Genomic DNA, 25475 nt, shown 5'->3' on the forward strand with positions numbered 1-25475 from the left:
TAGCATTTTTTATTTTTTTATTTTCAAAGATCAGCTGTTTAGCATGTAAGCCTATGGAGCAGTCAATTTCTGTACAAGACTGCAACCACAAAATGTACACTAACTAAAGAAAGACAATTCTAAATGAAAAGGGAAATAACTTAAATAAAAATATTGAATACCTGTACATCTCAAACTCTTTTCTTATCCGCTCTACCTCTGTGTTCTCTATCTCTACAGAAAGGGCAGAGCTAAGACTTCCACCTTTTGGCCCTTTACGACTGGACCCACTTTTAAGACCAAGTCGACCTCTTGGTCTAATTTCTATCGGTATTCTTTTGATGACACCTCTACTGCTTCCATCCAGGTCCTTTCCAAGGATATCATCATCCTCAGGATTATGTAGAAATGACCCCCCTGTTCCCATGGTCACAAAGGTTCAACAGAATCACATATCACCTTGGAATACTTTGTTGAAGCTAAAAAGAAAACAGAAAAAAATTACATTACAGGAAATTGGTTTTTTTTTCTTCTCTTTGTTAAATGACATACTTAACTTGTGTGGATTCATTTATTTTCATGTAGTCCAATTTTTGTGGATCATGTACGTGAATTGTGAACATGGAGAGAAAAAAATGCATTTTGGTGAATATATGATTTCCTGGCTTTGCCAAATTGTGCATACAAGCATATCGACAATTTGTACTTCTTTAGATATTACAATTCATTATAAACACTAAATACATGAAAATTGGTATTAGATAACAAATTCACAAAAACAAATTAAATACAGAATCAAGGATCAGTTATGAAAGAATTAGTTGAACATTTTTGCTAGTTAATGATTATTGATGATACATGTAATATTTTGGAACATTATGATCATGCAGTTATGAAAGTTGAACATTTTTTATGGTTCATGATGAGACAGATGACACCTTACCTGGTCTGAGAACACAGATATTTTGTAGTGCATTTCTTTCAGACAATAAATAAAAATTTTAAAAATACCACCTTCACTTTCTAAGTGTGTTGTACTACTTTTGGGACAGACTATAACAAAATTATAGAAAACTTCATCACTCAAAATATGGACAATTTATGTTAAGGGGGTCTTGAAATCTTTTGACAACTTCACGAAATGCAAATTTTTAACCTGGACCAAACCACTAATTTACTTTTAAATTCATGACCTACATTCTTTAAGTGTTATTTCACCCCCCTGCTTGCTATTTGAGGCATGAACATGTAACATGAAAAAGAACTTTGGAAGGGGTAAAAAAAAAAGTAGCAAGTAACACACTGTCCACACCAGAGACTATATTTGTGGACAAGGAAAATCAAAGGACGACAACTGTGTTCCCCCTACCAAATAAAAAAATAATATGAAGGGAGATAATTGTGCAGGATTATCTAACTTCACATATCATTTTAGTAGGTATACTTTCATAAACAAGGTTGTAAGTATCCAACGTGATGTTTGGCCAATTATCACCCAGATAATTTTCCTATGATAAGGTTAATCACCTGTTATGTTTTGTCACTTGTCATTTTACTTTTATAAATTAAAAAAAAAAGTGTTCATTTTTTCAGACAGTGTATATCAAAGAGGTGAAACCTAAAGGAATTACCAGTCTTATAAACAATTCTAAAGAAAATAAATTATATATCTATATAGGGTAGGTGAATTTTTTATTTGTATTCACTTGGAATGTACATGAATATATAAGTAAAATGTTTGTATTGATTCTTGAACAGTGAACATCTAAGTGAACATTCATGTTGCTAAAAATAATGCACCGTGTCATGTAGTCTGAATAATTAATTGTGAAGTATGGCTATTTGAATTTCAAACAGCAATAACACACCATAATATTTTCATGATAATAAGTAGTGTTTATATTTTCCTTAAAAAGAGTACAAAGTTCCCAATAACAGTAAGAAAATCAATAAAACCAAAAATCAATATACTAATCATGCTAATGAACTCAAGATCCTTATTATTTTTTATTCTAACTTTTTCTAAAAGTTATGAAATGATCATCATGATCACGACAGTTGTGGCACAAAGTTTGCATGTTACCCACGCTGCCTAGATGTTGTCATCAATTATCTGTAAATTTGTACACATCATAACCAAAAAATAGGAGGAAAGTTTTTTATTGGAACCCTATTAAATACTTTCAAGGCACATATTTATTCAATGAAACAAAACTCTAACTCTCGAGCGTCAGATTCTAGGGGAGTACACAAAGTCATGCAACATGTGTAAACAGTGAAAATTGTCCCAGAAAACACATTTTTTTCATAAATTTATTAGTACCCCAAAAAGTTTCACATCAATCCACTTGAACTTTTTTAGCTGTGCTTTGCTCTGCAATATGCACCCTATAGTTTGGCATCCACATCATTTCAGAGGGTCCTAATGGGGCTACCTTCATGACGAATAATAGTAAAAATTGCCAAATGACATTAACAGTAATTGTTGGTGCATGGTGATCAAATGTACTTTTTTTTAACATGTTTAATGCATGTTTAAGAAGATAAAACAATCGACAGATTTTGATGAATCACATTAATTTTTTTCCCTGAGTGACAATAGTTATTTGAGACCTCTGACAAATCATGAGAAGGATGTTTTAATGAAACAATGATAAAGTTTCGACCAATTTGACGCTAAGGGTAGCCAAAAATGTAAGATTAACACCGGACGGTAAAGGGCTTTACAACCCTCATTTCAACCCTAGCTACTGACTCCGGATAACATAAGAGTATTCTCAAGGTTTACTAACTTTAATCCTTTAACATGTGCCTAAAAATTGAAGACAGAAAAATTCAAAATACCTTATTTTTTTTTAGACTTTTAAACTGTGTATCATTAAAAGATTCAAATACAGATATTTGTGGTGATCCATAACTGGATAGATAAACTAAAAAAAGAAGAAATACACTGTTTCCTTATTTTTCACACCATATAACTATTTAAAACCTGTCAAGTCAGATGTATCTCAGGTCGTTCAAACCGTGTTAAAACTGTTTTGACATTTCATGAAAGTCTAAAAGTTAGACCGGTTACGGAACAAGCACCTGTCCCTTTTAAGAAAATAAATAACTCGCTCTCCGTGTATTCTGTAGGTTTATTATTATTATGTGTTTTACAATTGAATATTTTTTATTTCTAATATAAATAATTTACAAACCAGCATTAACGTTAACAGCTGGTTAAAAGATAAACTATCATGGTAAAGAGGTAAAGACCCCCGAGGAATGTTGATTGCACTGGAATCTAGTAAATCAAGGTGCTACCGAAGCTTGAAGTATTTTTCAAAAATCTTGATCATTCTAAACATTTTACAGACACAGTCGTGTCACCAACAACACATTTTACCGAATGTTCAACGTGTTATATAGAAGAAGTGTGTCGTCTTGTTTTAATCGTTTTGTTCGAGGTAAATACTTTAGAAGGCGTGTCAAGATTTTTACAGCCCTAATTATGTATATATGTCATAGATTATAAATCTGGTAGTACTTTTTTTGTATTTCCCTTCCTGATCAATCCTGATTTATCTGTTTATATAACTTAAAAATCTGTCAATTTGGCTCAAAATTAACAGGATATATAATATGAGGGTGGAAATACCCTTTACCGTAAGTCGTCTAACGGTCATTTTTGGCTACTGTTAGCGTCAAATTGGTTAAGATTTTACCTTGATTTGTCAAAATATCCTTATCGTGATTCGTCAGGTGACTGAAATAATCATGATAATTATCGTTAGCATTATTTTGGTGAAAAAAATTGTGTGTTTCGTCAGATTCAGCTGATTTTTTTTTTATGGTCTAAAAGAAAGTGTACATTTTATCATCTTGCACTTAAAATTACCGTTAACGTCATTTGGCAAGAATATTTACCTCATGAAAGTAACCCCATTACTTCTTCATCTTCCAAGTAAGGAACCATTCATACTGAATGTGTATGGTCCCGCGAAAACTTAGCTCATTGCCTGGCAAGGCAGCAAGTCCTCTCAAAGTTGTATACATTTAAAATGTTCGCCAATTTACAATTAAAATTATATACACTCTATGCTGTTCACTTCCTTCCAGAGCCTGCTTTGAGAGCAGCTCTGAAACCCTCTATCGAGTCAGCTGATGTTGTTTTAGCTGGAAGTTGATTCCAATCCCTGATGGTTTTTGGGAAGAATGACCGTCTATAGGTTTCAGTTTTTGTTCTTTCCAAGTAAAAGCGGCCTATACCTCTGGTGCGGCTGTCATTGGATATTAGATATTGTTGTCTATCTACATGTATATCAATAAGCCCATGCTGAATTTTAAATAGCATACATAATTTGTTGGTTTTTCTTCTTTCTTCCAGGCTTTGCCACTGTAATTGTTTAACCATGTGTGTTACACAGCCAAGTGTTCGGTCTGAGTAGTTATTATGAACAAATCTTGCTGCTCTTTTTTGTACTTGTTCCAATGATTTAATCTTTTTTTGGCTCCATGGATCCCAAACTGTGCAGGCATATTCCACTGAAGCCGTGAAGGTCTTACCATGGCTGTATATGCTGCTGCTTTTACTGGTTTTGTGCAGTCTTTCAGATTTCTTCGGATAAATCCCAATGTTTATTTCCTTGGTCTACAATATTATCAACGTGTCTATCCCAAGATATGTTGTTACTGATAGTTACGCCTAAGTATTTGCTTGCATCACCATTGTCTAGTGTATGTCTGTGGAGTTTGTATGATGTATCTCTCACTTCTTTGTTCTTCTGCGTTATTCTTATAACTATGCATTTTTTGGTGTTAAAACTCAAATGCCATTTATTCTCCCATTCTTCCAATGATGTTAAATCTTTTTGCAAAAGGTCACTGTCTGCCTGGCTGTTTACTGTTCTACCCTCATACATACTAGTCCAAATATTTATAGGTTGTCTTGCAAGGCTATTTTAATGTGTCACAGTTAAAAAAATAAAAAAGCCTTGCAAGATGTCATAATTATCAAAAAACATAAAAACAAAAATACTTTGACCTGTAAGGCTGTATGACCTGGCAAAAGGAGACTTAAAAACAATAGAAAATTTCTTAGCAGTCCGAATTTGTCAGGAATTTGTTCAATTTGATTTTTTATTTCATTTAATGTCTTATTGTATATTGTAAAGCCCCTAGCAGTTGTAGGGGAGGTGCATTAAGTTTTACCCTTGTCCTTTCGTATGTCCCAAACTCAATTAAATGTTATGATTTTATATCAAAACACAGAGCAAGTTTGAAATATGACCCTTAAAAACAAAAACGTTATAATTTATGCCTGTTTCCAGGACATATGGTACATGTATATCATTGTCCGTCTTTCCATGGTCAACATGTCAAACATTAACTCAAAAACATTTTAACCAATTTGCATGAAACATTGGTGAATTGTAACGTTTATATCTATTGATGTGAGCTCCCTGTTGTTATTTATAATTTTACATTTAATGTTCCAAGTTTTGGGGTTTTATTCATTAAAAAAGGGGGGGGGGGTTCCAGTTTTTAGAAAATAACTCAAAAACTCTATCACTAATTTGCAAGAAACTATGGTGAATTGTTTATATATATTGATATGAGCTACCTTTCGAATTTTGTAAATTTTAGATTTTATGTTTTTGAAGTTTTATTCATTAAAAAAAAGGGGTTTTCCAGCTTTCAGTCAATAACTCAAAAATGCTTCCAGCAGTTTTCATGACACTTAGGTAAATTGTTTATATCTATTGTTGTAAGCAACAGTTCCATTTTTATAAATTCAAATTTTATGATTCTGATTAAAAAAAAGGGTGATTTTCAAGTTTACAGACAAATTATCCCTTAAGCATGTTAAGTGCTTTGAGCAGTTTTTATAAAAATTTGGTGGCTGATATATATCTATTTAGATAACTTCCCTTTAGTTATTTTTATAAATTTCTGATATGACATTGAGAAGTTATTGATCTTTATTCTTTGAAAATGCCACGGTCATATCATGCGCTCATGGTGGAGCTGATTTAATTTCATTATTATTCCACCAAAGACAATTTATTCAACAATTAATGAGATCAAAGACATCATAACTAGATGCACAAAAAATGCTCCTAAAACAAGTAATAAATTCCAAAATATTTCTTTTTGTCAGTTTGTTTCATAAACTTCAAGAAAAATATATGTATGCATTGAAGACCTGTTGGTGACCTTCTGCTGTTGTCTGCTCTATGGTCGGGTGGTTGTCTCTTTGGCACATTCCCCATTTCCATTCTCAATTTTATGTACAATTTGTTTAATGATATATTTAGGCCATAAAAAAGAATAGGATTGTTTACCCAAACGCTACCTACCCAGAAAAAAGCTGCCTACTCAAATTCTTTTATTGTCCTGATTTGAAGAAGTTTTTTTTAATCAGATAGGCATGAAGACTAATAAACACCCGATACTTCAATTTCTCTTTTTGAAAAAAAAAGAAAATGCCTACCTACCTACCCACTGTCTCAACCTTTGGGTAGGGTTTGGGCAAACCAAAATTTTTTTAATTGTGGCTTTACCATATGAATATCTGAATAAGTTTATTAAACCTTCAATACCATTAAGATTACATTTTCAATAAATATGTTGGAGGGTGAACAGACCAAGTGTTGATCACATGCATGTATTCTGACAAGCAACAATAGATTTTGAATTATCATGATTATGATGTCAAATGTTTTGAATTGTGATGCAATATTTTACTGTTCAAAACAGTTTCCAACTTGTGTGATTTAAGTAATGTCCAATAAATTTTCAAACTAGTGTAGATTACATTGTACATGTAGATATGTCTAATAACCCAGTTTTACTGTTCTAGAATTATTTTATTTTTTTAAACATGAGTTACAATATTAATAGAAGGAATCAAGACCTAGTTCAAATAATAGTGACGTCTGGCAAGGCTATTTTAATTTTTTTCTGGGATGACATTGTAGGAAGACGTCCCAGAAAAAATTGAAATAGCCTTGCAAGACGTCTTTAGTAATACTAGACCAGTTAAATTACAATTAACATAGACCACATTTAAGAATCTTCTCATGGCACGGATTTGGATCATCTGTATTTGAAAATATATTATACAAACAAAATTTAAAAGTGATTATGGATTATGGGAATTTTTCTTTCATATTTTTGTTTTTTTACCGAAGTCAAGCATTGTGAAGTGATATTTCAAGTGTCAAGTGATATATAAGAAGTAGAATATTCTTTATATTCTTAAATAGCTAAGTTTTATTACAAAACATGTGTATATATGGATTTTCTTTATAATTTATATATTGATTTTTCTTCAGAACTAAATATACATAAAGAAAATCCTTTGTCTTGTCAAATTCTTCAGAAATGTACTGCTATTGAACAGGGTGAATAATTGTCTTCTGGTGTACTCTAATTTGCCAACAACTTTACCTTTATATGCAGTGACCACAAGACCTCTTGTTAATTCTTTGACAACCACAAAGTACATGTGCGCTGCAAGGGGGGAAATCCAAAACTGATGGACTCACCAGTTTTCAAAATGATGAGTTCAGACAATGTTTAATGAGTCCAGGACTCATGGACTCACCAGTTTTAAAAATGATGAGTTCAGACAAATTTTAATGAGTCCAGGACTCATGGACTCACCAGTTGTGAGAATTATGAGTTCAGACAGATTTTCATGAGTCTAGGACATGGGGATTCACCAGTTCCAAGAATAGTGAGTTCAGAGAACTTTCATGAGTCCAGGACATGTGGACTCATAAGTTTTGAAAATAATGAGTTCAGACAGATTTTCATGCAGTCTTCATGCTGAGTGGTAGCCCAGGCTTGTAAAATTGCTCTCAGGCCTGTAGAAATCATATTTACAGGCCAACAGAATCTAAATAAAAATTTTCAAAAAATGAGCTCCAGGCCTGTGGATTTAACAGTTCATTGTGAAGACTGTTCATGAGTCCTGGACTCTTCAACTTGCTTTAGTGAGAACCTGTATAATATGTTTTATATGTATGAATTTTTTGCCTGATTACACATCAGAAAAATTTGTATCATGTGTATTGATGAAAATTAAATCATAATCAATTTAAAAATTAAAATTTGTTAACCATTCTGTATTTTTTAAATACAATTAAGACATTGGATATAAGCTAAGTACTACATGTATACTACATATGTCAAAATCATACATGTTTCCCTGAGTTTTCCAGGAATAAAAGAAAGCCGTATACTTAGCAAAATTTTACAGGTAAAATGCATGTACAAATTATATGTTATTCAGAAAAAAAACATGCATGTCCTATCAAAATTTGTTGACAAGTAATTTTATTTAAAGATGTGCAAACCAGGATGCACCATACTGTTGTACACATGACAGGTTTTCAAAATTTGATTAAAATGTGCGATTTCTTAACTTTTTTAGGTAAGAGTATTTAAATTACTAAGATCATTACTGATGATTTAATTTTTAACATAAGTACATTGAACCTGTACCTATTTTCATGGATTTAGTAGATATTGGTAAACCCCAATTTTTACAAATTTTGTATATAAATGACTGTGGATTACTTTTTTTCCCTGGGTACAAATTTTCATTGATCAAAGAAAACTTGTATATATAAAAAAGAAGATGTGGTATGATTGCCAATGAGACAACTGTCCACAAGAGACTAAAATGACACAGACATTAACAACTATAGGTCACCATACGGCCTTCAACAATAAGCATAGCCCATACCGCATAGTCAGCTATAAAAGGCCCCATTAAGACAATGTAAAACAATTCAAACGAGAAAACTAACGGCCTTATTTATATAAAAAAAATGAATGTTCGTTGCTATTTAACTTCGGGGTTTTGCTGAGGTCTGAATGCAAGCCTATATGAAATTTGTCAATCGTTAAACATTTAACTTCGTGGTTCACCTGTACCCACGAAATTTGGACTAATTGCAAAAAAGAGGGGTGGAATGAGTTTTCAAATTTTTTTCTTCAAATTTTTGAAAAGTTTGAAGAAGAAATTTTTAATTGCAATATTTCGCAATAGATTTGTAAGTTCTTGACATTTGTTTAGTGTCAGTAACTCATATTATGTCAAAAATTTGATCACAATCCAAATTCAGAGCTGTATCAAGCTTGAATGTTGTGTCCAAATTACTTGCCCCAATTGTTCAGGGTTCGACATCTGTGGTTGTATAAAGCTGTGCCCTGCGGAGCACCTGGTTTATCATGTATATCAATAAAAAATATGAAGTTTTTATGCAATTTTATCTGTGATTAATTTTTAAAATGATGTTTATGATTAACAGACTAATTCAGAACAAGCATCTACAGATAGGTTAAAAAAAAGTATCTTTTTTACATGTTCTACTTGTAAATAGGATGAAATTCAGTTATGCGAGTACAAATGTAGCAACTAGGAAAATAAAATGAATTTTACCCATCAAGATTATGATATATGATCAGTAAACAGTGAATGCTAATCATGGTATTTTTTATTTGTCCTTCAAGAATTGCGTGGAATTAGCTTAGGAGATGGAAAAGAACTTTCATCTTGATAATTAAGAAAAAAATCCCAAGTTTAATTAACATACTTTCTTTGATGTTTGACAAATTTGATATTGCCATAGAATTTTGTAGAAAGATTTGCTTTTCTTAATTTTCATCATCTTCCTTTTGATCTTGATCAATTTCCTGATTAATGATCATATAGATTTTTATCTTTGGTTTGAGAATATTGATAAGGCCAAATAAAAATATATGTGTGGTTCCAGTAACCCTACCGTTCCTACTTTTTAGGCTTATAAAAAGCCTACCCTAAAGATTTTATGGTCATTTTTCATTAAGCACTGTTAAAGTCAGAATGTTGCTCCCATAGACTCAATGTAAAAAAAGAACATAAAATAAAAAAAAAATCCCTACCTTCCTACCCTAACTTAATTTCAGATGTAACTGGAACCACACATACTATTTTATTTGGCCTAATGATGATATTACAAGGGAGGTATATCAATTATTTCATCATATAAATTTCGTTTTATGAACCACCTAGGTGCGTTTTGTTTTCCGGTCTGTGCCTCTGTTTATCCGCCTATTTGTCCCACTAGAGGTTTAATTTTTTGGTCAAGGTAGTTTTTGATGAAGTTGAAGTCCAATGAACTTGAAACTTAGAACATGTGTTCCCTAATCCCTATGCTATTATCTTTCTGATTTTAATGCCATTACAGCCAAATTATAGTTTTGACCACAATTTCACTGTCCATTGAACATAGAAAATGATAGTGGAAGTGGGGTAATAATCCTTACAAATTTACAGCACTGAATTGATGATTCTTCAAATTTTTCTAAAGAATGACAATAATAAAATCCGACAAACTTAACAAAAATTGATAGGAACCAATATATTTTTTCAGGCCATGTCCTTGTCTGGCCTGTGCTTATTTCAAGGAGTTTATTGCTGTGTCATATAATTAATCACAATCCAAATTCAGATCTGTATCAAGTCTGAATGTAGTGACTCCATACTTGCATGAACTGTTCAGGGTTTAACCTCTGCTGTTGTAATAAGCTGCACCCAGGGTAAAATTTTAGATGTATAAGTTTTGCTTACTCTTTACACTGTGGAGTGTGGATGGTTACAGGTAGGTACCAAAATCCTCTCCAGTTGAAGTGAAATATTATTGGTTTATCTCTTGAAACGAGCTATTGATTGGTTAATTGAGAAAATCTCTCTGATAACCAATACTTTAATTAAGATATTGTATTTTATCACGAACAAACTCTTACATTGCTTGTTTATACATCTGAGGTAAGCTGTTTGAATTTTTATTAATACTTTATATGCATAATTATTAAAGGGGTACATTTCCCTAATTTTGAACACACATTTTATACATACATGACATACATGACATACTTGACATAAGCTTAAATAAGGTTGAAATTATAAGCTTCAATAAAGATTTTATGATATATTCAAATTTGAATTTTTTCATTAATTATTATTTGATCAGTGGCGGATCCAGAACTTTTCCTAAGGGGGGGGGGGGGGGGGGCGCTGACTGACCTAAGGGGGGGGCAGCTCCAGTCGTGCTTCAGTGATTCTCTATATAATCAACCAAATTTTTCCCATGAAAGGGCCCCCCCCCCTCCCTGGATCCGCCTATGTTGATTATTGGTTCTATGATTTTATCAATTTGTCTCAGGTGCATGGATACATTGGATTTCTTAATTATAATATGTAACCATGGTAACAGTGAATCTGTTCCAGCAGTTGGCACTGTCCTTTTGAATAAATAAATTCACAAGTGAAAAGATTCTGTTAAAGACTTATATTTTGCCCAGGGATACATGTATTGAAAATTAATCGTAGAACATTTTGACAAAATATTTACTTTGGCCAGTTGACAAAATATTAGAAAAACACGAAATTTGAACCACACAACTTTCAGGAATAATTTCATTAGATTTACAATGTACATGTACAAATGATGTACATTGTATATACCAGTTTGACAAACACTAATTTTGATCATTGAGAAGCTTGATTTCTTTTTACATGTTTTACTGTATGTGATTTGTTTGGTTTTGAAGAGCTTAATCCCTTAGGTGCGCTCAATCTAATTAAAAACCGATCTCTCATCGCTCCTGTTTCTGATATGTCGCGTGGGAGATCTAAAGAAACCCGCTTTGAGGTCACATGTGAGTGACCTCATAGGTGTGTCTTTTTCAACCAATGAAATTGAGTCTTCCACGATCTTGGAAGTTTAACGTAAGGCAAAGGGATGTAACTCATTTTATTTACGACGAAATCGTCAGTCAAAATAATTCATAAACTTTTTTGATTGGCTTATTAATAGGTCGTCAACTCATTTGCATATCTTTATAAATTCATAACTTTTAGTTCACTCACATGTGACCTCAAAGCCGGTTTCGTTAGATCTCCCACGCGACAAATCAGAAACAGGAGCGATGAGAGATCGGTTTTTAATTAGATTGAGGTGCGCTGTACCTCCTTAAGCACTGATAAACATTTAAATTAGATGGCCATCAATGTTATTAAGATATTGCTATCTATCAGGGGAATCTGAGCTTACAGTGCCCAAGTACTGTGGATTCATTATTATTCGTCGGATACCAATTTTCGTGGGTTTCGTTGGTACAGGTGAACCAGGAACTAAAATGTTCAACGAATATCATATTTTTAATAGACCTTGTATACAGAGATTGGCAAAACCATGAAATCAAATACCCACGAATATACAAGTGTTTAGCAATCCACGAAAATTGATATCCACGAAAATAAATGAATCCACAGTAGTTGTTTTATTTTGGTCAGTTTCGTACACTTTTATAGCTGTATCTGTGTTTCACTCATTGTTGAAGGTCATAATGTAATCTATAGATGCTAACCCTCTACGTCATGTTATCTTTGGTGGAGAATTGTCTCATTGGTAATTTTTAATCATAATGATACCTCATCAAATTTTTATGAATTTTTATTAAATAATATCTTTTTTTTCAGTGTCCCTTCGTGTTTGCCATTACTCCACCTTTGACATGACATCTTTCCGACCTATTGTAATCAGCGGACCGTCTGGAGGTGGTAAAAGTACACTGTTAACACGCCTCTTCAAAGAATTCCCAGACTGCTTTGCATTTAGTGTTTCGCGTAAGTATTAAAATTTATGAATTTTACGAAAACTGTGTTTAAATGTTCTTAAAGTTATACCACGGTTAGATCGAATAGGATGACTATGTAAATTGTCAGATATTTGTTGCTGCATGCCTATTGTTCATAGGATTTTATACCAATGTCCGTCTGGATGCAGGTCACACATCTTAATAAAAACTAGAGACTGTTTTAATATTTCATATACATTTAACTTGTTTCATGTGTTTTGTTTATTTGAAAGACATCTTGCATTAATCTAAATTGGAATGATACTTGTCACTTCATTGTTTCAATGCTTAACAGTAAAATTGTTTAGACTATAATACACTTGTATATAATTATTCCAGTATTATTGAACCTATTCATTTGAAACCTATTTGGTGATCACTAAATCATTGTAAATGGAAACTTCATTTGAAATTTTACCCACATATTTAATACATTTATAACACTCTGATTAGTCATTTTAGTAGGGACTTGTAATTAAAATACTATTTTGTTTCTATGAATGGTAGTATCGCATCATGATCTGAGTTACTCAATTAACAAGAAAAATCATTTCAAATAGCAGCCATTACATCTAAGCAATACAGCATCAGTGATCACATTACCATAAAAAAAAGTTCAGTAAAAAGGGTTATAGAGATATATGAACCAAATTAAAATAAAACGTTTTTATTTCATATATCAATGCTATCAAGGGTTTGTATTTCCTATATCAATGCTATCAAGGGCTTGCAGAGACTACATATTTTTTAAATGTTAGACAAAAATCAATATTTTGCTCCCATAGAAAATCATTGATTGATTTGATGTAGTTTGATGTGTGTATTAAAATTATGTAATCTATTTTTAACTCAAGCTTTACACTTCCTTCTTAATATTAAAGCATAAAAATTTGTAACCACAACTAATCTAAACTCAAAACTTTATAAAAACTCATTATATAGCTATAGGGAGATATCGGGCTTTAAGTTTCTTTATACTTTCTTTGTTGAATTGTTTCTTTTTGTTTTATATATTATAGTTTTTTGTTTGCTAAAGCCAACAAGAGAAGAAAAAAAAAGTTTGTGTAATGATTGGTGGGTTATAAAAAGTTCATAGTTTTCCTATCATGACAATGTTTAAAAATAGTTTCTATGTTATTTATAGATACAACTAGAAATCCACGAGCGGGTGAACAAGATGGAAAAGGTAAATTGTCACAACAACTTGATTTAGCAAGAAAAGTTCTCAAAGGACCTACAATGTACTCCTACCTAACTTCCAAAGAGAGTAAAAACTTTGTTTACATAGCATTTCATAACAATTAAGCCAAATTTTGCAGTTCTATTTCAATCCAGTGAGAATTTAATCACTTGAACTTTTATTTTCATAAATGTATGAAAAATATGAACAAGAGTTGATGTCAAGGTTGTTTATTATTATAATTGTTAGTATTTTGCCCAATAATGCAGAAATTTTCATTTAACACAATTCAACCTTTTTGCGTCCATTTCTTAATCTTGAAAGCTAATTTTTGATTTTGTTTTGTAAAGAGTTTGTATAATTCCTTTTCAGATTATTTCTTTGTTACAAGACCAGACTTTGAGGCACTAATGGCAGAGAATGGTTTTTTAGAACATGCAGAATTCTCAGGGAATAGATATGGAACAAGGTATGATGTTTTCTTACTCTAATGATTTTTTTTTGTTTTCTGTTTTAATAAAGTTTCAGAAGAGACTAATAAACACTAATAAAACATGATGTCAAAAAAGGATGGACAACCCCATGCCAAAATTTTTTTTTAAAATAAAAATTACACAAAAACTGTGCAATAGACTATTCATTCTATTGATTGAAGAATTTCAAATAAACAATAGCTGACTATGCGGTTGGGCTTTGCCCATTGTTGAAGGCCATACTGTGACCTGTAGTTGTTAATGTCTGTGTCATTTTGGTCTATTGTGGACAGTTGTCTCATTGGCAATCATACCACGTCTTCTTTTTTATAAAAACCTATTAGTTAACCCTGTCAGAGTAAAAACTTCTTTGTAATTCTCTCTATTTTGATAGTTAAACACATTTCCTCATTTTTTGGGTCTTTCTTCACTAGCGATACAGATAATATTGCTCTTTTGACAAGAAATTACCCCACGCCTCCACATTGTCACTGGACAAATAAAATAACTCCTAGAAAAAAAATTGAATCATAATTTCCTGCTGATATGCACATCTACATGTACACAGTATGACCTTATTATCTACAAAGTTTCATGAAATTATGTTGTGTGTTTTCACAGGAGTTGCATTAACAAACTGTTGCAAAAGTTTATTGAGGTAACTAAAATGAAAGTTCAAAGGGGCGTAACTCCTAGAAAAAAACTTTGTCATTAGATCTCGGATACAGTCAAAACTGTAAAAAGTATCATTTTACCATTATTTCCTGTCGATATGCACATCTACAAATATTTTTTTTACATAGTACATGTATGTCCCTATTATCTTCAAAGTTTCCTGAAATTCTATTGTGTGGTTTTAGAGGAGTTGTGGTGGTCAAGAACAGGTCTATCGGACAGACGACGGGTCAAAAACATAATAACCAAGGCAATAAATTATGTTGGGTATAAAAATTTGGTGACAAATGTCATTTGTTTTTTTCACGATTTGGGAAAGACTGATGAAATGATGGCATCATAAATCGTAAAACTATATTATCCATGTCCATTTTTTGACTACCTCTTAGTTTGGGGATAAAATATGTCAAGGAAAATCATCTGTGGTCTCACTTTCTACTACATAAGTCTTTCAAAATGAGCAAAATAAAGTGAATATATATAGTCTGATTAAATCAAAATTGTACAAAAACAAAGGCATAGTAATAAAAATTGTGTAAAAAAATTCCTGAAAATAGACTAAAATTAAATATTTGTTTGACTTCAAACTTATTTGTATAGGATTGTCAGTTTTGCTATCAAGGCTTGTGGTTTTCTCAGTGCACCTCGTCTTCCTTCACAAATAAAAACTGACTGCCAGGAAATTGCACAATAGCACTGAAAGTGGCATTAAACACTAATCGATCAATATATCTTGTCTGTCTATCCTGATTGTTAAGGGAAAAAAACTAGATGTTTATACATTAAATATATTTATAACTTTTCAGTAAAAAAGCAGTAGAAGATATACAAAAGACTGGTAGAATATGTATATTGGACGTAGAAGTTAATGGTGTGAAAAATATAAAAAAGACAGATTTCAATGCTAGATATGTGTTCGTCAAACCACCTAGTATAGATGTTTTGGTAAGATGATTTGATGATCCTTTTTAGAGCTAATTTCTTTATGTGTGTAGAGTAAGACTTTGGTTAGCTTGATTGCTTTGTTTGGTTATTGTATAATTGTACATGTATTTAGGATGACGTCTAATCAAATTTAATATGTATATATACAGGTTTAACTATGCTGATCTATATTGTTTGCAAATGTCAATCTTAATTACAATATTTATACAAAAAAGCAAGCGAGTGAACAAAAGTCTTACTCTACCAGCATTAGGAAATTAGCTCTTACACACAATAAGAGAAATCTACAGAACACTTTTTATTATTGCATTGCTCCAATTATTTCAAAGGACTATCACTTTTTCTTAGGATTCTGTCTTGGCAGTCCAGCTACCAACACCATTAAAAACTTACCACTATACGTGAAATAGGATTTTTGGTTCAAGACCCCTCTGAATGAGATGACCCACTTATTGGCATTATGTTTTTCGATTTTTGTGTCCTTTTGTTTGTTTATCCATCTGTACCCATTCAGATTAAAGGTTTCGGTCAAGGTAGTTTGGAAGTTGAATTCCAATCAACTTGAAACTTAGTACACATGTTCCCAATGATATGATCTTACTAATTTTAATGCCAAAAATTATTTTTGACCCCAATTTCAGGGTCTACTGAACGTAAAATAATGATAATCTAGTGGGACATTCTTGTACTATGAACATATTCTGGTTTTATCCTCGGACATCCACTTCTTTTTACAATATGTTTTTGGCATTTCAGTGGGGTAAACTGAGTATAAAAATGTTGTATTCTTGTTGAGAGTTGAAATTGGATTTTAAATGTATTGTCAATTTTTGTTATTATCTGAACTTCTGTATTTTTATAGGTTGAAAGATTAAAATCACGAGGAACAGAAACAGAAGAAAGTTTACAGAAAAGAATAAATTCAGCAACAGAGTCTCTGGAATATGGTATGAGAGAAAGATTTTCTTATAATCATGCCTTCCCAAAAAGAAATTGGAAAGAGGGAGTTTAGAAGAAATACATTTATCAGTTTTAAGACATTTTTCTTCTCCAGAAAATTTCCTTTGTCCTTTTTTTCACCAAAAAATATTTTAAAAAACATCAATGTTTTTCATATTTGGAATATTAATGGGGAGGGGCTGGATGGGGTTTACATAATAGAGAGTAATTACTGATTAAAAACAAATAAAAGAGAAAAAATATAAAAAAAAAAAAAAGACACAGAGAATAATGGGGTACAAAGGTATAAAGAATTCCTGTAGAAAATAAATTTTACAGAATATGTATTATTTTTAAAGATATCATAAGAAAAAACATCTTTTTTAAAGAATCCAGGAATTAATGAGTTTGACTTCTATCGACTTACATTTGTATTGTTATTATTTGGGTCTTAAATGGAAAGAAAAGAAATCAAGAATGGACATATTCTTGTTAATGACTGTTTATGAGTTATTGAAGTCTTATATTAAAAGACAAATTGATGTTTTTGGGGGAAAATATTTTAACCTGTATTGAAAGGAAAAAAATCAAGGAGTCGAACACCTTACAAAAATTTCTAAACCTCACCCAAGTACATCCTTAATGTCATTGTTCTTTATTCACAATGCATCAGAGCAAAATTAATGATACCAGTTAATTAGCTTTGATATAATCAGAGATACAGCAGCATCAGTATGTTAATCTTATAGGTGTTTTGTTTTCTTTTTCAGCTGAACAGAAAGGCAGCTATGACCACATTGTAATAAATGATGATTTAGACAAGGCTTATGATAATTTCAGGGGATTACTTATAGAGGTATGTTATAGGTTTTAAGGTTGGAGGATTGGTAGCAATTTTATATTGGCATCTGATTATAATAGAAATTATTGAGTTTATATCTATTAAAGTAAAAATATCAACAAATACATTTTCTTGTAATTTGATTAATATATAAGGTTGATCATCTTAATGTATTTAATGGGATAGTATTTTCTTTTACTTTGACAAAACAAAGATTTTACCATCGTTTTTCTAAAATATAATAAGATGTATGATGCACTGTGCTATTTTTCACAAACTGGCAAAAATCATTCATGTAAATATAAATCTATGAGATAATATGAAAAGATAAGATTACAAAATGCAATTAATCACTTATTTTTTTCTGAATTCAAATAACAGCCCCGCACATTAATTGCCAGTCTATCAAAGGAAGCTATTTTTATTTTACAGGCACACAAGTTTTATACACCCATATATATGTAAACATTAATACCATCTTCTTTAGAGGAAATGATTTTTTGCCCAATGGTTACAAAAAATAATTTTGAACAAGGCTATAAAGCCTATAATAGAAAAACAAAGGATAGAGGGTATCAATCAATGACACAAAATCAATACATGCACAGAAACAACAACAAAAACACACAAAAAGCAAAGGAATAGTGCTTTTATTGCTGTTCTTCATTTTTAAGGTGGTACCTAACACTACAGGGAGATAACTCTGTAAATTCAGCTAGCCATTTTAATCACAATGTATTGTTAAGGGAATATTAAGCTTCTCAATGATAAAAGTTGGTGTTTTTCAAACTGCTATATAACCAGTGTAATTTTTCTGATAAAACGGTTGGTTCAAAATTTTTGAAATATTTATATTTTTATTAATGGGTCAAAGTAAATACTTTGTCAAAATATAATAAAATTAAAAGAGCTAAATTAATTTTAGTGAAAGTGTTGGGTACTACCTTAAATTCATAGTGTTTACAAACCGCAATTAGAACATCTAAATAGAATAGATAATTTACATTAGTTCATTTACATTAGTTCCTTTTATTGTAATGTTTTGTTTTTGTAGGATATTACAGCACTGCAACAAGCCAGATTAAAAACAGTGAATTTATAACAGCAAAAAGATTAGAAAACGCTTGACTGTTATCTGCATTTATGTATTTCCAGATAAAATAATTCATTCCTTCTAAATGTTATAAAATAAAAATTAATTGTATTTTTATTTATGTTGAATTACTGTCTCATGATAAAAACCAACATTTTATTTTATTCATAAATATGATGTAACGAATTTTAAGGGTAGATGAATTTTTTCTACTTCTGGAAATGCAGGAATGCCGATTATGTAAAAAGGTCGAACGATTCTGCAATAAAACGGTAGCTCAACACTATTATACAGTGCAATTTGCAAGGACTGTTTTTTATAATAATGCAATTGATTTTTAGCAGCTAGAGCTTCATATTGAAAACAAATTGTAAAGTTTTGGCGGGTTTAATTTTAAGCTACCGGTATCATATAAAATCCTGTTGAACAGGAAATTTAATTGATTACTGTATATCTAAATAAATGTTTGTAAGTAATGTTTATGGAATAAGATCACTTATTTATAGCACCATTACTTTCTATGTTCAATTCTGCAATGAAGAGCTATAATAGCTATTTGCTGAAGATTCAGATAAAATGACAGTCATTTCATGTCAAAACAATGCCTTATCCTAAAAATTAAACATACATTTAGTGGTAATAGCAATTTTAAGTGAACTGGTTCCCAGAAGTTTGGTAGTACAAAAACAGGTACTGTTGATTGAGCAAGAGGGCAAATATGCCCTCCTTTCAAATAATTTATATATTTATCAATCAAAAGAAATTTTAAATAAGGATTCTTCAGCAGTCTAAGGTCTTTCAGCTTTTATCTGAAACAAAAATTTCATTTATTGAAAAAGTTACAGCTGTGTGTAGGAAATAGAAATATTTTGTTTGAAATATGTACCACTTCTGTGTATATTCTTTCTAACCGTGCCTGAATTAGTACCTCTATATCATAACAAAATTATTGTTACAGCAGTAAAATTAGTACCGCTAGTGAAACTACTATTGAAACATGGGTGAAGTTTGATATCTGACTTACGTTTTTAGAACCAGCAATCCTTAATAGATAATTATCATCAGAGAATATACTATAGGGTGTGGATGGGGGTTTACAGAATAGAGAATAATGGACAAAAAATATTAAGAATCAGAGAACAATGGACCAAAAAATAAAATCAGGTGCTAAAATATGAAAAGAAAATTATGAGGTGCTAATATATGTAAGGAAAAAAGAATAATGGGCAAAAGGTTTGAAGAATAAAGAAAAATTGGCAAAAAGTACAAAGAATAGAAAAAATGGCCTTAACATTAAAGAATACAAAAATGAAGGACCAAATAGACCCTCATACAAGTTTTTGGATTTTGGGCATTTCTTCTGTGATTTCTTATCAAATATTAATTAGCAGAAAATAAACAGAATTCTGTTACTTCAGAAGATTTATCATATTTATGCTGATAACTAAAATTTTTGAAAAAGGAATTATTGTGTATATATATAGTTTTCCATTGACAAGATTTATGTCAGAGTTCTTTCCCTTTAGCACCCATTGATATTTTACTTATTTGATTAACCAAATTTGAACAAGTTGTATATATTCAAGTCTAGGTCAAATGATAATTGAATAAAACTAAAAAAATGAATGCAATGCAATAAGATAAAAATCACCTTTTTTAAATTCTAGCAGTCAATATACAGGCTGTATTTGATTGGTTAATCTAGGGTTGTTTGTCTGCTGTGGGAGAAGTGGGAAAAAGGTTACAATATGTCAACAAATAGAAATAACTCTTATTTAAATAATGTCACTCCTAATCTATTGTTGTGTTTATGTTTATAACAATAATAAAAGTTGTGGGTAGAATATAGTTAATTCAGATATTAATGTGTATTGTGTATGTTTATTTATGACTGTTATCCAAGTTGTGGGTAGAACATTGGTAATTGAAAAAAATAATGTGTACCGTATTTGGCTATGTACAGTATGCATTGTATGTATTCTGTATTTTTATTTATAACTGTTATACAATTTGTGGGTAGAACATTGGTAATTGAAGAAAATAATGTGTACTGTATTAGGCTGTGTATAGTATGCCTTGTATTTTTAGGTTTAATGTAATGCAAGTTGTGAGTAGAACATAGTTAATTCAGGAAAACATGTGTACCGTATTTGGCTGTGTACAGTATGCATTGTATTTATGGTGTATTTTTACATATAACTGTTATGCAAGTTGTGAGTAGAACATTGTCTTTTATTGTGTATTTTTATATACCTGACACCATTTAAGCTGAAAATATGTGGCGAAATTGTGTAATGAATCAGGTTTAAAGGAGAATTTATGATATAGCCACATTTTTAACATTAACTTTAGATGTCTCGAAGTATCATAATAAAAACAGGTCTGTAGACAGCGATTTGAGAAATAGCTCTACTTATAGTCTAGATTGAATACTTAAGCAAACATTAATTTTACTCATCTCAAAATGGATCTTATACTTTAGATTGAGGGACTCTTGCAGCTTTGCCAGATAAAAGATGAAATTTAAAGATGTTTTATGATGTAAAGTATCTTCAGTAGCAAAACAGTTCAGCATCACCTAAATGCTGAATGGTTTGAAACGCACGTCTGGCCTATTAAATTTTTAGCCTGGTACTTTTGATAACTATTGATGCACTATTTGTCCAATTAACAATTAATATAGACGGGTCCAAACAAATTTCTTTTGACAATCAAACATTTAAAACTATCAATCCAAAACTAAATCAAACATTATAGAAGTATGCTAGAGTTTGTTTTTTTAAATTGCCAGTCAAACTGGATTCATTGATGAATGCTTATACTGTTACAGTTAAGAATTAAATTTTTAAAAAAAGAAGGTAGTTCTTGTATAAAATACTGTTAAGAAATTATTGGGAGGTTTTATTAATGAAACTGGGAGAGAGTCGTGTATTTATAACTGATAAATATATCTGTTTGCAAATTTTCCTGAAATCACAATAATTTTAACTCACATTTTGTCCATTAAAATCGTGATAATTTCTGTATTTACAGTTATGAAAATGAATATTCCAAGTTAGAATTTATGCCGTGTTATCTAATTACCTGTCTAATCTAGACTAAATCCTTATAGTCCCATAGATTTTGATAATACAGATTTATTTGTATAGTATTGACTTTTTTTTCTTCTTATTTTTTTATTTTTCATTACCTCTGCATTTCAGTTTTCTGTTTAAAAAGTGCTAATATTGTGTTCAGGTGATGGGGAACAAATTTTTGGTTTTTGATATGTTGTGATAACAATAGGATCACAGGATTACTTAAAACAAGCTGAAAAAGAATTAACAAAATTTTTGATTTAAATTGGACTTTTCCACCATGGCTGTTCAAAAAATATTGGGGAGGCAAATAATTAGATAATATGTGTGGTTGCATTTTCCTTAAAATTTGAAAAAAAGCAATCTATAAAATTTCATTTATGGGTGGTTGAGGTCTTCAAAAAGTGCAGGTAAGTTATATGCAAGCAGGGGCACCATTTGTTATTCTAATATTCTGAACCAAATTTATTCAGACTTTGCTCAAAATGAAAGAATTAGAATATTCACTTGTATGTTATATAAGTAGCACTTGTATTTTATTATAATTTAAAAATTTACATACATAAAATATAAGTCAAAATTTAATTATTTGTTGTTGTTTCTGTGTATTAATGATGTCTTTTATCTTGTTATATGCTATAGATAATAAATATTCTAATACAAGATTGTTTGTATTGTTATTTGATTGGAAAACATATCCAATTTTCATATAATTGATGCTATGAAAATGTATGCACAATCCCAGACCACATATGACTGATTTTAAATGTATGATTTGATGATGTCCTTTTCTGTCAGTTTGATTTAATTTAAAAGCTCCGATAGTATCAATTGATGATTTGATGGTCACAAATACCCCTTTAGTGGCTCCAAAAATGTGTGCTAGTAAACTTAATTTGCGACCATCAAATCACCAATTGATGCCATCGGAGCTCAAATACAATACAGTTATCTTCTTATTGTTTTATAGGTGCAATGCCACCAAATCATAGTACATCACATCCTGTTGCATACAAAAATAGGTTGAAAAAAATATTCCTTTGAATTTAACCATTGTAGGTAATTAATCCTACATTTCATTGCATTAAAACATTACTTAAAGGCATTTCAAAGAACCATTATTGTTATTTCAATTTGGGGTTTCTAAAGAATATTTTGTTTACTTGAGGTTGCATAGTTACTCAAGCTTGTACAAAGGTTAAAAAGGGAAAAATTTAAATGGTTACCTTCCATTGATTTTTTTTCTTATATGCAATGAAATGTTATGTGATTTTTTTTTCTATAGTACTGGACAGGATAAAACTTTACTCATGCCAAGTATTTCTTTATTTAAAACAAAGATAAATTTTGCACAATTTTTTTAAAAGAGCAAATTTAACAAAAACTAATAGGAGAAAATCATTGATGGGATTACACGTGTATTTATTTACTTTAAATATTTAATACTTGCATCATTCCTTTCTCTGGAGGGCTTGATGCTTAGGGGGCTTAGTGGTCTTAGATTTAAAAATAAGGAGATATGGTATGATTGCCATCAAGACAAATATACACCCAATTTCAAATGAAGTTGATGTTAAAATTCATAGTAACTGTTCAGCCTTCAACAATGAGAAAAAGCTGTAATGTAGAGTCAGCTATAAATAGCCCTAACATGAAAAATTCGAAACAATTAAGTAAATTAAGGGCCGTATTTATAGCAAAACAATTTCAAAAAACAAATATGACAGACTTAAATCAACGAAAACCAATGATCAACTGGCTCCTAACTTGGGATACACAAATAAAAAATATTGCTGGGTAAATAGATATAGGAAGATGTGGTGTGAGTGTTAGTGAGAAGTTCATCAAGTAATCACAAATATATTGCCAATATAATCAAATGGTCATTAATTATTTTTTTAAACAAGATAAACAAGTTATCAAAAATACAGTATTAGATTATCAAATAATCTATAAAACGGCCCAGTAATCACAATAAAAAAAACCTATTAGGAGGCTCACTAGGATTGTTATTTTTCCAACGAAAGGTATTTGGATCTCTGATTACTCTGGCTTCATTATTAAAAAAAATACAGCCAAGATAAAACCTAGAGCACTGCAAAATTGTGTTTAACACTAGTAAAATATTAATCAACCCACAATGCTGTTGTGTTTTGATATTTTGGTGTATGACGGTTTACTACTTCTAAAAGATTATTTACAGGAATGAAAGGAACCCTTGTTTTTATGTCAAAATAAAATAATATGTTCAACCTCCAAGGCCATAGCAGACAATTTAACCTTGGAGGCTGTGTGAAATTATTTTATGTTTAACATTGAAGGCCATAATTATGAGTTTAGGTTATGTTATACCTTGGAGGCTGGATGATATTAGGTTATGTTTTCTCGTAGTAATCTTATATTTGATGCGTTTCCCTCAGTTTTAGTTTGTTACCCGGATTTTTTTATTCTCAATCCATTTATGAATTCCGAACAGCGGTATACTACTGTTGCCTTTATTTTTTACCTTGAAGGCTGTGGGATATTAGGTTATGTTTCACCTTGCAGGCTGTATGTGATAAGGTTATGTTTATTTTATGTTATGCTAAGGTTAGGTTTATTATATGTTATATACTATGCTTTCCCATAGGAGGAATGGAGAGTAGTATACTAATTAAGTGGTTGTAACTGAAAGAGGGAAAAAAGATGCAAGAGGGAGAGTCAAACTCATAGATTGAAAATAAACTGACAACTGAAGTCCAAAGGCAACACATTATTGGTATTGCCCATGACACCGTCTTGGCTGGACATTTAGGTACAGGGAAAAGACTTGTAAGATCTTGCAACATTTCTACTGGACCGGACTTTAATCGTTTATAGGGATTGGTAATATAATTGAACCACCTTTTGTTCGTTCTAAGAATATGGAACAAGCACTTCAGACATTTTGTCACATTCAGACTCCCTACTTTTTTCAGCCGTGCCAAACAAAACCACTGCTACTTGTCAGGATGTCGATGAAGGTGATTCTTTTCCAAAAAAGCAACATATTTACCGCCTCAATCCGCTAAAACTTGTATTTATGAGACAAGAAATAAGATAATAAGCTTGACAATGAGATTTTGAGCTGAGTTACAGTGAACGGGGCTTTCTATGTCTCCGTCTCCTTGTGCCTAAAACAGAGAAAGTAATTCATTTCAGAAAAGTTGATTCGTTTCAAAATCTGATTCCTATCCGATTCCAAGGATAGACGACTGTATTACATTGGGCACTCAAAATTTGTGAGCAAATTTGATTTATTGATAGGTTCCTGGCAGGTGCTCTTGGCACAGCGAGCTCTTAAAATATCAGCTTTTGTCACAGCAGACGGCTTATTTCAGTATACTGTCATGCCTTTTTGTATGAAAAGTGCTCCAGCTACACTTCAAAGAATGATCAATAATGTTATAAATGATTTAGACTTTTGTTATGTTTATATTGGGTATCTTATTGTATGTAATGATAGCTGGGAAGACCATTTAACACATTCTGTTAGTTGCAGGCTAATTTTAATTATTTAGGGCATACAGTTGATCAAGGGCAGGTGAAACCTATTATGGTTAAAGTGGATGTTATT

General features: G+C 31.1%; 2 protein-coding genes across 2 annotated transcripts in view; one reads left to right on the forward strand and one right to left on the reverse strand.

The window, feature by feature from the left end:
* The window catches only part of LOC139503605 (nephrocystin-3-like), a 34945-nt gene extending 31896 nt beyond the window's left edge, over positions 1 to 3049 (reverse strand). Inside the window, exons 1-2 of the mRNA XM_071293414.1 lie at positions 2969 to 3049; positions 162 to 458 (exon numbers count right to left, since the gene is read on the reverse strand). Of these exons, the coding sequence (XP_071149515.1) occupies positions 162 to 406 (245 nt within the window). The 5' untranslated portion in view covers positions 407 to 458; positions 2969 to 3049. The remainder of the gene's footprint in view (positions 1 to 161; positions 459 to 2968) is intronic.
* A 233-nt stretch (positions 3050 to 3282) lies between these two features.
* On the forward strand, positions 3283 to 22543 carry LOC139503139 (guanylate kinase-like). Its single transcript, XM_071292870.1, has 8 exons — positions 3283 to 3428; positions 12500 to 12646; positions 13802 to 13843; positions 14210 to 14306; positions 15792 to 15930; positions 16793 to 16877; positions 17640 to 17725; positions 18765 to 22543. The coding sequence occupies exons 1-8, from the start codon at positions 3371 to 3373 to the stop codon at positions 18810 to 18812; spliced, it is 702 nt and encodes a 233-aa protein (XP_071148971.1). The 5' UTR covers positions 3283 to 3370; the 3' UTR covers positions 18813 to 22543.
* The last annotated feature ends 2932 nt before the right edge of the window (positions 22544 to 25475 follow it).

This window comes from Mytilus edulis, chromosome 14 (genome assembly GCF_963676685.1).
Source record: "Mytilus edulis chromosome 14, xbMytEdul2.2, whole genome shotgun sequence".
NCBI lineage: Eukaryota > Metazoa > Mollusca > Bivalvia > Mytilida > Mytilidae > Mytilus > Mytilus edulis.